Consider the following 16,540-nt stretch of genomic DNA (forward strand, 5'->3'; position numbering starts at 1 on the left):
ATGGTTTGTGCCACTGCTGCTCTAAACTAACAGTACTGGTGATTACCGAAATCATTTTTTAGCTTTCTGTATGGGTTAGTCCTCCAATATGCGTAAGCTCTTTAGTAACAGTAGTAGGCTGTTTCTAATGCTATAATATAATTATTGCTGTTATCTATGAAAGAAAGGCAGAGAGCTTTATAGTGGTTTTTTTTTTCAGATACCCAATTACAGTCAAAAAATACTTAATGCCAGCAAAAATGCAAGCTGTTATGAAGGGCATAGGAGGCCATTTTTGTTATGTGAATAAATAAAAGTATTTACTTATAAATAAATGACGACAACATTTTTTTTTATTTAAACCATTTTTTGACAGATTCCTAAAATGTGTTTTCTCTTTATTATGGCAGGTGGTCTAATAAATTAAGCGCTGTATGTTTTCATAGCATTCAGTTGGAACGTTCGTTTTAAGGACATTGAGCAGAATGTGGAATAGTGTTTTTGTCAATAAAATAAAAAAAGAAAAATGTTTGTTTTTAATCCGATTAATCGAAAAAATAATCAACCAACTAATCAATTATCAAAATTATCGTTAGTTGCAGCCCTACAGAAAACTATTGTTTTACAGAAAACTGCAGGGTTACTTGTTAACATATTGGCCTATAACTACATCATATGATACTGTTGTGATAAAAAATCTTTGACAGTAATTTCTTGATTCTTATCAGGAGGTACAGTGGGGGGGGAAAAGTATTTAGTCAGCCACCAATTGTGCAAGTTCTCCCACTTAAAAAGATGAGAGAGGCCTGTAAAAAATTCCAGAAAATCACATTGTAGGATTTTTAAAGAATTATGGTGGAAAATAAGTATTTGGTCAATAACACAATTTCATCTCAATACTTTGTTATATACTCTTTGTTGGCAATGACAGAGGTCAAACGTTTTCTGTAAGTCTTCACAAGTTTTTCACACACTGTTGCTGGTATTTTGGCCCATTCCTCCATGCAGATCTCCTCTAGAGCAGTAATGTTTTGGGGCTGTCGCTGGGCAACATGGATTTTCAACTCCCTCCAAAGATTTTCTATGGGGTTGAGATCTGGAGACTGGCTAGGCCACTCCAGGACCTTGAAATGCTTCTTACGAAGCCACTCCTTCGTTGCCCGGGCGGTGTGTTTGGGATCATTGTCATGCTGGAAGACCCAGCCACGTTTCATCTTCAGTGCCCTTGCTGATGGAAGGAGGTTTTCACTCAAAATCTCATGATACATGGCCCCATTCATTCTTTCGTTTACACGGATCAGTTGTCCTGGTCCCTTTGCAGAAAAACAGCCCCAAAGCATGATGTTTCCACCCCCATGCTTCACAGTAGGTATGGCATTCTTTCTCCTCCAAACACGACAAGTTGAGTTTTTACCCAAAAGTTCTATTTTGGTTTCATCTGACCATATGACATTCTCCCAATTCTCTTCTGGATCATCCAAATGCTCTTTAGCAAACTTTAGACGGGCCTGGACATGTACTGGCTTAAGCAGGGGGACACGTCTGTCACTGCAGGATTTGAGTCCCTGGCGGCGCAGTGTGTTACTGATGGTAGCCTTTGTTACTTTGGTCCCAGCTCTCTGCAGGTCATTCACTAGGTCCCCCCGTGTGGTTCTGGGATTTTTGCTCACAGTTCTTGTGATCATTTTGACCCCACGGGGTGAGATCTTGCGTGGAGTCCCAGATCGAGGGAGATTATCAGTGGTCTTGTGTGTCTTCCATTTTCTAATAATTGCTCCCACAGTTGATTTCTTCACACCAAGCTGCTTACCTATTGCAGATTCAGTCTTCCCAGCCTGGTGCAGGTCTACAATTTTGTTTCTGGTGTCCTTTGACAGCTCTTTGGTCTTGGCCATGGTGGAGTTTGGAGTGTGCCTGTTTGAGGTTGTGGACAGGTGTCTTTTATACTGATAACAAGTTCAAACAGATGCCATTAATACAGGTAACGAGTGGAGGACAGAGGAGCCTCTTAAAGAAGAAGTTACAGGTCTGTGAGAGCCAGAAATCTTGCTTGTTTGTAGGTGACCAAATACTTATTTTACCGAGGAATTTACCAATTAATTCTTTAAAAATCCTACAATGTGATTTTCTGGATTTTTTTTTTCTCATTTTGTCTCTCATAGTTGAGGTATACCTATGATGAAAATTACAGGCCTCTCTCATCTTTTTAAGTGGGAGAACTTGCACAATTGGTGGCTGACTAAATACTTTTTTGCCCCACTGTATATCTGTCTGTTCTTGCTCATCAAAGACAATGTGTATTCTCAAAAGGAGTCTGACCTCCTTATCTTTACTTTTAAGAGTAAAGTCAAGTTTATTTTTCCTTCTGTGCTGAGCCATAAAGTTCACAGCTTTATCACCATAATTAGTTTTTAGGCCAATGAGGCACTGAAGGGCTCAATGTTCAGTTCAGAGTCATAGTGGACCCTAAGCTTCAAAAAAAGAGCCATTTTAAAATGGTGAATGTGTTATAAGAGCACAATTGCTCTTGATTTACAAGCAAAATTTAAAATCTTCAGTTGCAGCGGAGTTAAACTGAGGAGATATTTTAGTTTATGGGAAGAAACCAATGTAAGATCGAAAATCAAAAGGTGTGCTGGGTTGAGGAACAGGTTTGGAAGAATGTGGTTTAACCTTTAATGTCTTTCCTCAATTGTCCTCCAAACATTTCAAAGCACCATTAACGGTGTATAAAATATAACAATTGTGTAACCAAATTTTGCACTGTATATTTTATAAATGTTCATCTAACAAAACTAACTTTCGTGTTGGTCATCAGTTTATACAGATTTCTGACACATAGGGCTGGGTATTGAGTTTGATACTTTTTAGGCACCGACCAAATTGCCTCGATACCATCGAGTATCGAAAAACGTCTCGTCGTTCGGTACCAAATTTGGATACCTGAGATAAGGGGTTAAACTCATCAGCGTCAGTGAGCCAATAAGCCTGCAGCACTAGTCGGTGTGTTCGACTAGAAGAGGTGTGGTGCAGATCGATCAGTGTTTGATATCCGCGAGAGCGATTCGAAAGCGCACAGAGCAGTCTGCTCTCTTTAGCTCTCGTGGTACTGTAATACACCGATCTGTCAGCACAGTCGGTCCGAGTCAAGTCGAACACACCTACTAGTTTACACCGGTTACACTCAGAGATGTGGCGCACACGTGAGGCTGTAGTGCGAAGCTACATTTACACTGGTGCGTTTGTTTTAAAATGAAAACTATCCTCGTCATACTAGCATTTCCACTGCGTTTCAAGCCGGCTTTCCACAATCTCCGACAAATGACAAGCGACAGACCATGCTACAATCATTTCCAATGGAGAGTAGCGCGGGAGCTGCGTGGAGGTCCGATCATATGCAGATGTCCGTTCATACTAACGTTACACGACCGAAAGTGCGTTATGTGACCATCTATGCAAACTGTAGCATCATGCTACATAAGACAATAAATAAAATGTATATTCCCCTTTTACTCAAAACTCACTTTAAACCACCATCAAGTGTTTGTAATAACTTACGATTGCCATCTAATGTGCGTTTTGGCCATATAATGTTGCTGAAGTTAAATGTTATTACCTCTGAGTCAGAGCAGCGATCATGGAAGAGAGAACACCGGCAGACTGCGCTGGAAGCTGCTAATGCTCATCAGTAAATCAGTGGAAAAAAAATTAAATCATAATTCTGTCTGAGCTATGCGTTTTAAAACGAACACGCACTAGTGTAAATGTAGCCTAACAGATGTGTAAACTGAAGACTATTTGAGCTTTATTAAAACTATTTTGCACTGATTTGTGTTGATTACATTTTGTTCCTTTGTGGCTCAGGAGATGAGTCTAAGTTTGTATAAACATCAACAAGCTGAAAAATGAAACCAAAGTTTTTTTTTTAGTTTTTTTTTAGATAATGTAATTATTATTGTTAAAATTGATTTCATAAAATTGGTATCGAAAAAAGTAGCGATCAGGAACCGGTCTCGAAGTCAAGGTATCAATATCGAACATTTTTGAACGATACCCTGCCCTACTGACACACCACCTGAGGCAAACTAGTCTGAATGGCTAAAGTGTAGGCTTTCTTCAACAAGAGACAGCATACTGTCAAAGTGTATTGTTTTGCACCAATAAGGGAGCTATAGTGTGGTGTCAAATGCAAGACCCTCTGTTGTAAGATTCTGCTCTCATCTTACCCTTCTCCGTCCCTCCCCCTAAGCTCGTGACCGGGGCAGAGTACAACTAAATAAACTAGGGTGGTTGACCCATCCAGAATACTGGAGGCTTACAGAACACACATACGCACTCACACGCGTCCATGGACAGACACACACACCCGAGAATGTAAACACAGACATGTGCACACGCTAACGCCTACTTGTATATTTAAACATGTTTGAATGTATCTGGAGATTCTCTCACTCATAATTTCTCATCTTTCCTCCACTTTCGCATACATTCACCAAAATACGGATATATACATACACACCTGTGAGAAAATGTGTTTTCTCACACACACACACACACACACACACATACAATGTAACAGAGTGGGGCACAGAGAGATTAATTATTTAGAAGATAGGATTGATTTATTTCAGTGTGAGTGAAGCGCACTCTTAACCCTGATCAAACAGGATTAAGATCACAGTACCCCTTCCCAATAGGTGGCGTATTTAGGTGGCAAATTTAGATCCATCTCTACGCAAATAGGGTACTGGATATTTTTGGCGTAGTGTCTATTTCCAATGCATGTCTCCTGATTAATTCATTAAGGCAATGGTTTCATGGAAGAGGTGATGCCCTTAAGTGCAGGGTAAGCCATGCTAACAGCTTGCTAACAGAGATTCAGTATTATAGCACAGTATTTTTCAGCAGCCATTTGTCTGAAAGAGGGGCTGTATGTGCCAGGGGCAATAATCAACGTAACACCCAGGGTCACAAGTTCAGCTGACTCACTGGCGTAGATAGGCCACCGTGCTGTAATCCCTTTCAATATCGGCATGGAGAGTTTTATAACAGCCTCATCCCTGATAACAGTAGACCAGGCTGTGCTACCACAACCCACTTTTATTGGACCCTCATTGTTAAAATTCCAGGACTTTGTCATGCAGCCTTTCTGTCAACATAAAACAACTTTATGCAGGGCTCCAGACAAAAAAAAAAAAAAGAGCAAAGAGCCATTGGCTCGTATAAGAAAAAAAATTCTCAGGGGCCAAATTATTTTTTAGGTGCCACAGAATAAACGTGTTTTATTTCTTTTATTATTATTATTATTCTTTTATTTTTATTTTTAACATTTCAATCATACTGTCATGTGTTTATGTCTAATCTTTTCTGGACTTTATCAGCCTTTTAATCCATAGATGATCGGGGAAGTTGATATGAATGGGTTCACGTGTCACTTGAACTGAGGCGCTAAAGTGATCGCTCCTGCCGCATTAAAGAGCGCCAAAACCGTATTTATTGTTTGAATTTCGTAAAGAATTTGGCTGATACTTTGCTTTATTAAAATGTAATAAAGCACAAAGCTTTTTGCGATAATTGGACGGCAAGTGAGCTTCAAATAATATGAAGTTCACGCATTAACAGAACACAGTATATAGATGAAGATCTTGATAAGCCATTAATAATGAGAACCATTAACGATATTGCCAATATCCACACAGCTGACAGCTTTACCTGTAGTTTGTTCAAGTTGAGCACGAAATAGACATTGCTTTGAGCGTCTCCGTCATTCCGATCTCTCTCGCGCTGCACAATGGAGCTGCGTTTAGCAGGTGTGCGTCAACGCTGCTGTTCGGCTGAGACGAGGACTGTTTGAAACTCTTTTTTTCCACTAAATTATTGATGTGCGTCATCTCAGTTTATCACGTCAAATTAACAAAAGATGTGATCACAAAACAATCAGGAAAAAGCCATTACATGCACATTTTTAAGTCATAACAAATAGCTATACATAGTCGCCAGTGGCGACCTCAGCAAAAACGTCACCCGCAAATTAATATTTTTGGTCGCAAATGCGACTGTGTTAATCGCAGTCTGGAGCCCTGTTATGGCTGACTGTGTTCTCTATAGTGTACTGAATACCTGACCATTTAAATTTGATAGCACACAAGATGCTGAAGTGTATGTAAAAATACAAATTGAACTCTCAATTTTCCCAAAGACAAAACCAAAATGACAAAAAAAAGAAAGGCTTACCTGGTGAATCGCACTTTGCAGATGGCGCACTCGTAGGGCTTTTCTCCTGTGTGTGTACGGATGTGGCGTGGAAGCTTGCCTGCACCTTGGATGACCTTGGAGCAGATAGGGCACTTCTGGAAGGCCTTAGACCGTATCTTCCTCTCACTGTTGTTACCCCCTCCAGTTGCTTGGTTTCCACCTCCGTTGCCCCTTAATGACCACAGTGGTAGCAAACTTGGAGACATGGGGGCAATGGTGGCTTCCTCGTGCTGCACACTATTAAAGTACTTCAAGTAAAACTCCACATCTGGCTCTTCGCCCTCCGGCCCATCCTCCTCACCTCCACCACCTGTCGTGGCCGGTTCCCTTTTCCGCTCCAAGGAGTCCATCATCTGTTGCAGCAAAGCACTGGCTGGGCCTTGTTCGTGCTCCCGCTCACCTGTCCCCTCAACCTCCATCTCTGATTTGGGCTCTGCCTGATGGAGATAGTAATGTCCATTCTGAGTGGGAGCATAAATGGACATCACAGCCTCTGCACCTTTCCCTCGAGCTAGAACTGAAGGTCTATCCTGGCACTCCTCATCCACATCCTTGTCTTCGGGTTCACGAGGTGGCTGTGATAGGGCTTGGGCCAGTGAGGAGTAGTAGTCAGCAGGGCCGATGGGCGTGCCATTGCTGTCAGCACCGTTGCGTTGGCTAAAGTGCAGGTGTGCAGGCAGGTCCCTGAGCTCTGGCGTGCTGCAGCTGCTACCCCAATGTGCCCCCCTCTGGAAGAACTCCAAGTACTCATGGGCACGCAGCCGGATGCCCTGCTCTTTTCCATTCTTTCCTTGTTCCTCCTCTTCCTGGTCTTTTTCTTGCTCACTGCCCACCTGCAAAAAGAAATGGGACTACATCATTATATCGCTCCAAAACATTCATTAGTCAAGTTGTAAAAAACACACGTTACCCACCGGCGGGGAGAGCACTTTGGTGTCCAGCAGGTGTGTGCAGACGTCTTGGACAGGTGAGATCTCCAGCACACGGGCGGCACTTAAGATGTCAACCACACTGTTTCGACTGACTGTGAGTGTGGCTGTGTAGGCAAAGTCCAAGAGGGCGGCCAGCGCCTCAGGCCGCACAAAGTCCAGCGCATAGACTTTCTGGCGGTCAGCAGCCAGGCCCGAGGTGAAAAGTTTGTGGAAGTAGGTGCTGCAGGAAGCCAACACGGAGCGGTGGGCAGGGAATTCTCTCTCTTGAGCCACTAGTAGCACATCACACAGCAGCCCACTTAGCCGTTGGCGGTTGAGACTGCCTAGCAGGTCAGCACTGTGCTCTGGGAAGGGGATGCCCACTGGTCCTTCCTCTACCTCGCCTGCTCCCCCACAGGCCCTTCCCTCACGTCTTCCCCGCCCACCTGCTCCCGACGACATTTTCCACCAGCCTGCCGCCGAGCCGCCAATCGCCGCCGCCACCCGTCCGTCCGTCCTGCCGTCTGTACGTCTGCCCGTCTAAGAATTTTGAGGAACAATAACAGTTACTAATCATAAAGTGACAAAGTGGCTGGCAAATATTAAAAGAAATATCATTGATACAAAATTGAGGCAAAGTACTTTACATAAATGTACTACAAAGTACTACTACAAATGACCTGAAGAGCTCAATTCATCCTGCTGCTTAATACACTAACACTTTATATTTGGACCATATTTATGCTGTCCCTTCTCTTTGCATTCTATTACCATTCAGGGTAGAATGACCAAGCCCTGTATGCAAATTAAGCAAAGAGGCTAATAGATAGTGGCAAAATGGTGGCTACTATATGAAAGACCACTGGTCAAGATTATCCAAACCACAAATGGAAGCATCAATTTATAAAAGGACATTCTGACAACAAGCCATGACTGTAAATACACAATGTGCTGGTTGCAAGACTTATTTTAAAGTCAACAGGGAATTGGTGTAATTATTGAAATGAAGAAAAGGTATCAATTATGCATATGATAATGGCATATTTTTTTAACCCCAAGTACTATTACAGAACACATGTAGAACTTATAGTTCAGTTCACCACAGTTTCTTTTTCACTATTAAAAATGTTTGCCTAACCTTATCTATTTGCTGTGTACTGATGGCGCAAAAAATTTTGCTTTAAAGTGGTCTTTATGACAATCAAACAATCTACAGGTTATGTACAAGATCTCGTGATGCTGTCAAAAAGATGCTGTTTGACTTCAACTTGTGGGAGTTGAGACTTTAATCTGACTTGAAAAGCAATCTAAACAGCCTTCTTGTTTACAGCAATCAGTTTAGGGTGTTAACTGAATTCAAATGTAGCAGCATGTCATAGGGTGGCAAGCCTGCTGTCATGATGGCAGTGGAAAAGGAGAATCTGTACTGTGCAGCTTTGCTGGGGTGGGGGAGTGTACGGCACATAGAGTAGGGCTGGGTACCATGTGCACTAAATTGCGTGTCAGTTGGCTTCTGGGGAAGGGAGGTGGGTGCAGGGGGTTGCCGGCTAAAGGCCCGAGTGGAAAAAAAATCCACTAGAGAAGGAGGAGGAAGAGTAGGAGGTCACACGCAGGGCTGCAAGGGAACAGTATTAAATAGGGAGGTTGTCAATCCGGTCTGAGCCGGTTACCCCACCCAACACTGTGTGCCAAGTTTCAGGAAAGGCCTGTCCCCTTGATCACGTGTGGGGGGAGATTAAAATGATCGACTACAGTACATTCGAGGGTAGAGGGAGGGGCTCTGAAAGGCAACTCTCCTTGATTTGTCCATTGGCAAACACATGCTCACACGTGAACACCAAACAGCCTAACTACCCCCCGCCCCTCCATCTGCCAGAGTGACCCAGCAGGGGGTGAGGCCACAAGGGGATTATACTCAATAAGAGCAATGAATTCAAATGACATTCCTTCAGATCAAGCCCCTTGGTATGTATGCAAGACCTGCTCAACCTGGCTGCTTGCTTTCTCTCTCTCTCACGCATGAACAAAGCTGCCTTCCTCCACACCTTGACAGCTGGCACAAAGTCAGGTCACTATTAGTGTAGCAATTGAGAGGTAGTGGGAAAGTAAAACAGCAGCAAATCTGACCCCCACTACCTGTCTTGCTTGCATTATGTGGATGACATTTAGTATGTCATCCACATAATGCATAATAGCTCACCTTTTGTATGCAGTTTTTTCATGCTGTCTGATTTCAGCAAATACAGTTAAAGAGTTCAGTGTCAGAACATGATGAAAATACCATAAACTAGGACACATATGCACTACACAATTCTATATAGTACACTTCAGTGAAGGCATTCCAATAATAGTCCCCCACTGGACCACATCTTGACTTAAGTTAGATGGTAATGCCCATAAGCCAATGGCTTAAGCCCTTCTCTCTGTCTCTCTCTTAACCTTTGAGCTAAATGATGGGCAAGCTGTACCATCTACTTACCTGTAGGGCAAGCTTTGATACCTCACACTTTTCTCTGTGGTTTTGTTATCTCTCTGATAACCCCCCCCCCCCCCCCCCCCCCCCCCCCCCCCCCTTCTACCCCCTGCGCTGTGCCACACCTGTAAAAATCTATAAAATCAGAAAAAAAACATGAATTTCAGAGAAAGAGAGTAAGAGTAGTTTTGCTATCATAAGGGAGTTTCTCAGAAGGGACACAAAACCAAAAGTTATCTCTCTGCACTTCAGCTTGTGGGTGTTAGCAAGGCACCAGTTAAGCAGCATCTCTGTCCCTAAATAAACCCAATGCAAAGCTGAAAGAAAGAGGAAACAGTGCAAACAAACCTGATCCTGACACCTTCTCAGGGCTCCCAACATTCTTCATCACTTATTAATGGCTATGGGTGACAGGGGCCATGAAACGGCCCCAACGTCTCATTTCAGACCTTTTCTGCTGGCCGCACGCACAGGTCTCAACTACTTTGCAAGTCAAACCACAAGTTACTACGAATGCTCATCCCACCCCAGCCCCCACTCTCCCCGAACAGCCCCTCCCAGGCAATGTGAAGTGAGGCTATCGAAAATAAATTTCAGAGACTGTCAAACTGTCTTAATGAGTATTTGAATTGTTATAATTCATCTGGGCAAGTGTAAAATAAACGAGTTTAGAAGTTCAACTAGCACATTACCTATTGGTATGAAAGGTTACAATATAACTAGTAAAGAAATAGTTCAGAATTGTGTAATCCGTTGGAAATAACATCGCCAACACAGTAACATCTTTTAATAAGAATCATGAGGTAACTACTGTCAATCAAATTGTATCTAGGGTAATGTGTTTGGTTATGTTCTTAGAATGCAGCTGCATCTCTCCTCAACTAACTTTAAAACAACGCTAATCCAGCAAAACACACCAAATGGTAAATTTACTTGCTAATTATATGAACCGAAAACTGACACCTCAGAATGAAACATCTTAGGCAAGCACGTCACACATTCCAGGAACACACATTGACTAAATGACATAAACCAAAACAAGCAGCAGGGTTTTACGAAACACTTCGGTGTCTTTCTATTAACTTTCTTTCTTCACCAGTCACACCTGTGCATTTGACGAGAGCTTTGGAATCCTTCGAAAGAATCTTTTGAGAGGATTAATGCCAAACATGTGACTTATGTACACAGGGCATCCCTCTGGCATGCATGTCCACTCAGTATGTATGTACAAGCTAGTGTGTGTGTGTTTGTGTGATTAGCTCCTCCTGCCTCATGAGGGAGGGAAATGGAGTCACTACACTAGGTTGACAGGGTTCAAGGTCAAGGCAGAGAGGATATTACCGGATAATCGTAAACAGTATATAGAGGGGCTGACTGGTTCCAAGAAGAACAGGATTTTGAGCAAGGCCCTGCAAATAAGTCACTCCTTCCAGCATTGGTTAGGGAAGCATGATTGGTCGCAAAAAGAGCAAGCAGGAAGTGGGTGAACAACTGATAAAACTGGAGTTGAAGTGCTGGGCCGTTTCACTGGAGATATGTCAGTAGGCTGCCAAAAATCCAGACTTGTATTCACAATGCCCCCCCAAAAGGTATTGGGTGAGGCTGCTTGAAACAAGTGCACACTAGCACAATTATTTTACTTCACTTTAGTTGCTGGAACCTTCTATAGACACAAAATCACGTCCTCCTTTAAGGAAGAAAAAAATCGATCTTATGTCATGGGGTCAATAGTACAAGTAACTATGTTCTCTTTATGGTGAGATATTAAAGGTCTTAGTTACAGAAGTATATCAGATATACAGGAAAATGTAGAGCAGATAAGGCAAGAAACCCAGCTTCAAAAGCAACAACATGCATACAATCTTTCTAGACCAGCAGCAGCTTTGTTAGAATCCCATGTTAGAATGAAGCCCACGTGTGAAAATGCCACGACGCCCCCTCATAGTTTGACCAAACTTTTCCAGGCCTAACTCCCTGCATCTGTCTTTGAGCTGCCCACAACTTCAGGGTCTTTTGGACAAACTGTGGCTGGGCCAGGAAATAAGGAAAGAGCAAGAAAACCAACAAATGAAACAGAAACAAAATTGAGTAATGGCGGCAGCGTTACACCAGCCCTCCCGGTGCCCTTGCGCTCAGGCCACAGTCCGTGTCTTGAGCTCTTCTGCTGCTGCGGCAGCCTGGCCGGTTGAGCGGAAGAAGACTTCCTGCATGACTCTGGTGATGGTGTAACAGAACCCGCTCTGTTATCAGATGACCAGCTCTCCCAGACACTGCACTGCACTCGACCACCAGTCCACCACAGCTTCCACTTCCCTTTTCTGCCTCTGCTGAGGAGGCAAAAAGACATGACAACCCACCCAGGATTTTCTTTTTCAGCTCTACCTCCCAGCATATCTCTGAACGATCACACTAAGGCAAGTATGTCAAGGACTCCTCCACCTGCTGGAGGTCGAGCTCCACAATAGCGAATGGGGGCAAGAGCATAAACTTACAGCAATTGGATTCCACATTACTGTCAAGGAAACCAAGGCAGAGGCCTCACTCATCATGTCGACAGACTCTCAGCAGATAAGAACAAGTGGAAGAAGGCCCTTTAAAGAGTGCAATGAGAGAATAATGAGATGAGCTCTCTGATTACCGATAGTGATGCTAGCTTGCAGCAGCCCATCTCCCAGCAGAAGTCTTTAATTTGATCACTTCAAAAATGTTTCACAAATGTCCACTGTTCTCCAGACGTAATAAAACTAAACCTTGTTCAGAGAGCCAATTCAAAGTGTGTTCTAAAAGCTCAAAGATTACTTAAGCATTAGAATTATACTTTTTGGCCAAACAGTAGCTGGTAACGTCTACTGCCTTCAGCCCTCAGCCCTGCACTGCACAAGGACTCAAAAACAGATGCTTTACATGTCCTTACAACAGAAGACAATTTTCCTTAAATTTTCAGAAGGATTGTGTAAGTTCAAATAAAATTTCAAATTTCTATTTCATAAGCATTCAAAAGCTAGTCAAATATTTTGTACGTGCAAGTGCATAAAAACCTAACCAATTCACACTGGACGTCTAGCAATTGAAACTTTAAATAAACACAAAGGCAAACAAAACATAAAAAAACTAATATTTAGTCCGTTTTTAAAAAGCAAAAAAAAAAAATCAGATATTTCATAGATGTAACAAAACACATGCTCAGTGAAATAAACAACAAAACACATTAAGTTAATACAAAAGAAAAAAAAAACACTGGAGGATGTATCAGCATGAAGTTCACACATACCTTTCCTGTCATAAATGCTGACCTGAAACGACCCTGTCAGGTAATTTAACTATACACAGTGTTAACTGGTTTATGGTGGGTAAGAATCTCTTTGCCACTTAAACAAGCAAAAGACAATAAAGATCGGCCTCACCCCAGTGAGACAAGGAGCCTTGTCTGTGCATTATTCAGACACTGGGCGTCATCTGTGAATAAAAATACCCCTTGCGTCCTCACTGTACCTGCACTAGTGAAAACGAGTCGAACAAGTATGGGTTGGCAATGATCTGCATTTGAATAATAATTTTTTTTTAAAGAGCGAAAGAGGCTGCAGCTTCCTTTGAGTCCAGGACAAACATGTAGTCTACTTATTTGACAAGCCATGAGACCTTGTTTAAGACCCTTACCAAGGGAGATGATGTTGATGTGCATTATGGCACAGCTATAAAAAGAATGAGGGGGCAGAGAAGCCTACAGGGGATCTGCCAAGAGAAGAGGAAAAAACTTTCCAAAGTCCAAGATTCTTAGAGATCTCAATGAGCAGGACGTCTTTGATGTGAATTTCACTTTATTTGAAACCATCTCACCAGAGTCCACCGGAGATGCCAAAGTATTAAACCCACAGTTAACAACCTTTTGTGACCAAAACTTAAATGAATCTGCTTGAAAATATTTTCTTTATTAAATGACAATTTTTAACAGTCAGATCAGACAAAAATAAGAATCACAACAAAGACATAGCTCGGTTAAAAAAGTACTTGGAAAGTGAAACTCGATGCACAGAAGCTCACCAAGTCATACCTTAATACAGCAGGCCTCCGTTTTCCATCTCTATGCCATCTGCAAGTGGGTCAAGCGCTCTGAACTTAATCGAGCCAAGTCCCTCTCTTTCCCCTTTAAAGATTCCATTATTTCTCTTCTAGCTTGCCTTTCCCGTCTCAGACACCAGAGAGAGTGAGAGTGCATTTGGAGCTCTTACCGGCCGGCCAGAATTTTGTTTCCCTGTGGGTCAGCTCAGTCTTCCTCTGCCTGCCTGCGTGCCTGGGCAGGGCTCTGGTCTGGAGCAACTGCAGACAGGAAACTTCTGAGTGGCCCTAGTTACACAGGCAAGCCCTTGCCTGATCCCACACAGGCAGCCACCTACTAACTCCCCCACTCTATTTTCAGCCCACTGCTCTGGCTTCACTTCCCCCTCTGCGATTGGCTTGCCCGCTACTCAATCACCACACCTCCCCACTAGGATAGGCTACCGGCTGTTCCCTTTCCTGTATGGCCAAGGGCAAGGCACTCTGGGAAGCGCAGTCCTTAAGAATGACTTCACCTGCTTCTAGGCCACTGCTAAGAACTACAAGTCCCAAACTGTTTGCTCTTGCCACCCCCACATCTGAGAGCTTGCTTCAACGTAAGCATTCAGAGCTGAATTATACACTACCGTGTGTTGCTAGCAGGATGCCAGGTATTAAAAGTACAGACCAGCCAACAAGCAGTGCCAAGCTCTGTACGTATGAAAAAAGACAAAGGGATCCGAACACAACTCTGTAGAATTACAATACAATACATTTATATTATCACACTACATCATTTGACATATTCAGCATTCTTGCCCCAAATGAGACTTTTTTTTTACCTAAAATATTTCATCATAACAGTAACCAGTATAAATACACTTTGAGACAAAAAAAAAAAAAGCCAACGGTGTGTGCACAAGCTATCAGAGTTTGTTTCTTCATGAATGACAACAAGGGTTTAAAAAAATAAGTGGACCCTAGTGCTTAGCACTGTACCTTGTCCTTTGGAATTATTATTGGTTCCTTCCTACTACGTTGTCCACTTGTCTAACCTCTGACAAACACACCCCTTAAGGGCTTGCCTCCAAACAACAACAAAAAAGTTAACAACTGTAAGTACAGAAAAAAAGTTTATTAAAGCAATGCCAGTGAAGCGAAGGTGTACTAAAGCAGTTATTAGGAAGACCAAAGAAAACGAGCTATAATTCCTCACTGGCACAGGAGCCCCCTCCTACCCCCTACACACATACTCTTTCTCTCTGTCCCCCTCCCTCATTCCTTCCTCCTCAGCCTTGCTCCCTTCAGTCGATAGGCCCTGTGCAGACAACACAGGGGACAAGCAGGGGGAAATGTGCTCACCTGCGATGGCCGTGGCGGTGCTTGTTATGGGTTAGCTCTTCACTCTTCTTCTCTCCTCCTCTGTGGAGCTCTCTCTCTCTTAGCTATCCCTGCTGTTCAAAGCTCTGTATGCGCTAACCAAAGCACTAGCAGATCAACTCAATTCCCTTCCTGGTTTCTGGAGGGCAAAAAGGTCCCTCCCTTTCTCTCTCTCTCTCTCTCTCTCTTGCTCTCCCTCTTGCTTAAAGAAACAGCATTCCCCCATGCTGCTCTCCTCTGGGGAATACAGTTAAAGGCTGTTATCATGCCACAGTGGCCACCATCACTCATGACATTACCACAACAGTGGAGTTCACAAGGATATCGCTGGTAAAACCGGCCTGTATTTGTACAAAGTTGTTTGCAGGGGTGTTGCACGTGTACTTTGGGTGAGTGTGTGCGCCAAAATAACGAGTTAACCGTCCTTCTTTCTCCCCTGTGTGCACAAATGCAGTCGCACCCACCCATCCCATTGCCTGAGGTCATGGAGTCCCACCCCAGAACAAGCCATGGCACATTCCAGGACACTCAGGGTCTGCCAGCAGCACCCCCCACAATACATATGCACACACCCTCCACCATCTCAAATTAATACAGCTTCATAGTCTGTACCTACTCTCAAGGGGTCGTGATAGAAGTGACACTATTCACTTGCTGCTACACCTTTTTGAAAGGTTTTCCTCCTTTATATGTAACAACCAAACACTCCAAAACGCTATGAACAGCAATTAAAAATAAGTAACACAACAACTAAATGCGTACTGTGATTCTCCATACTCACCAAAATCATGCTGAGAGAAGCAATGAGTGCAGTCGACCAGCGGGACAGACATGGATTATCCTCCACCACTTAAGAGACCCGTTTGCCCGCTTACCTGCTGCCGGACTGAAAGTTCTCAAAAACAGGAGGAGCAGTATATGACCTCTCTGAGAGTGACTGTACAATTGAGGACTCTCCTGTAAAACAGGGAGTGGACGCAAAGGAGCGTAATTATGTATGACACCGAGTTGTGCTTTAATGCTGAAGTATTAAGTAGGAGACGAGCATGATGAACTAACACACACTAGACATAGAGGGCAGTATTATTGGGACACTTAAAATTGATTCATAATTAAAAGAAGCTGTAAAGGTGCACAAATGCATTTTATGTTAATAAATGCATATTCTTGAAGCATTGGCTAAATGATCATCTATTTTTTTTTCTTTTTCAAAACATCCCATAATTTCACAAAGTGTGCAAAGTATGTTATCTGTATTACCATTGGCTTAATTTAGACAAAAAAAATTATAATACATTATATAGTATTAATAAACCATTTTATAATATGCACATCCCGGTACTGGATGTTATTACAGCCATGCTAAAATATACCAAAAATTAACAGCTATAATGCAAATCACATGTTTATTTAGCTGTCTATCCCCCGGTTTCACAGAAAAGGCTTAAGCCTAGTCCTAGACTAAAATGTAAGTCTGAGCCGTTTCAACTGAAAGAAACTTGCACTG

General features: G+C 42.8%; 1 protein-coding gene across 5 annotated transcripts in view; it reads right to left on the minus strand.

The window, feature by feature from the left end:
- LOC107586386 (zinc finger and BTB domain-containing protein 7A-like) overlaps positions 1-15,998 on the minus strand; it is an 18,330-nt gene extending 2,332 nt beyond the window's left edge. The window contains exons 1-3 of one of the 5 annotated variants that reach the window (XM_016273718.1): positions 15,815-15,998; positions 7,149-7,685; positions 6,214-7,067 (exon numbers count right to left, since the gene is read on the minus strand). In XM_016273718.1, coding sequence (XP_016129204.1) covers positions 6,214-7,067; positions 7,149-7,685; positions 15,815-15,823 — 1,400 coding nt within the window. In that variant the 5' untranslated portion in view covers positions 15,824-15,998. Of the gene's footprint in view, positions 1-6,213; positions 7,068-7,148; positions 7,686-9,966; positions 10,015-13,669; positions 14,374-15,015; positions 15,171-15,814 lie in introns of those variants that run through there. The other 4 variants (XM_016273719.1, XM_016273721.1, XM_016273720.1 and 1 more) reach the window with 4 other exon arrangements.
- Positions 15,999-16,540: the final 542 nt, after the last annotated feature.

This window comes from Sinocyclocheilus grahami, unplaced genomic scaffold (genome assembly GCF_001515645.1).
Source record: "Sinocyclocheilus grahami isolate Dianchi unplaced genomic scaffold, SAMN03320097.WGS_v1.1 scaffold81.1, whole genome shotgun sequence".
In the NCBI taxonomy this organism is placed as follows: Eukaryota; Metazoa; Chordata; class Actinopteri; order Cypriniformes; family Cyprinidae; genus Sinocyclocheilus; species Sinocyclocheilus grahami.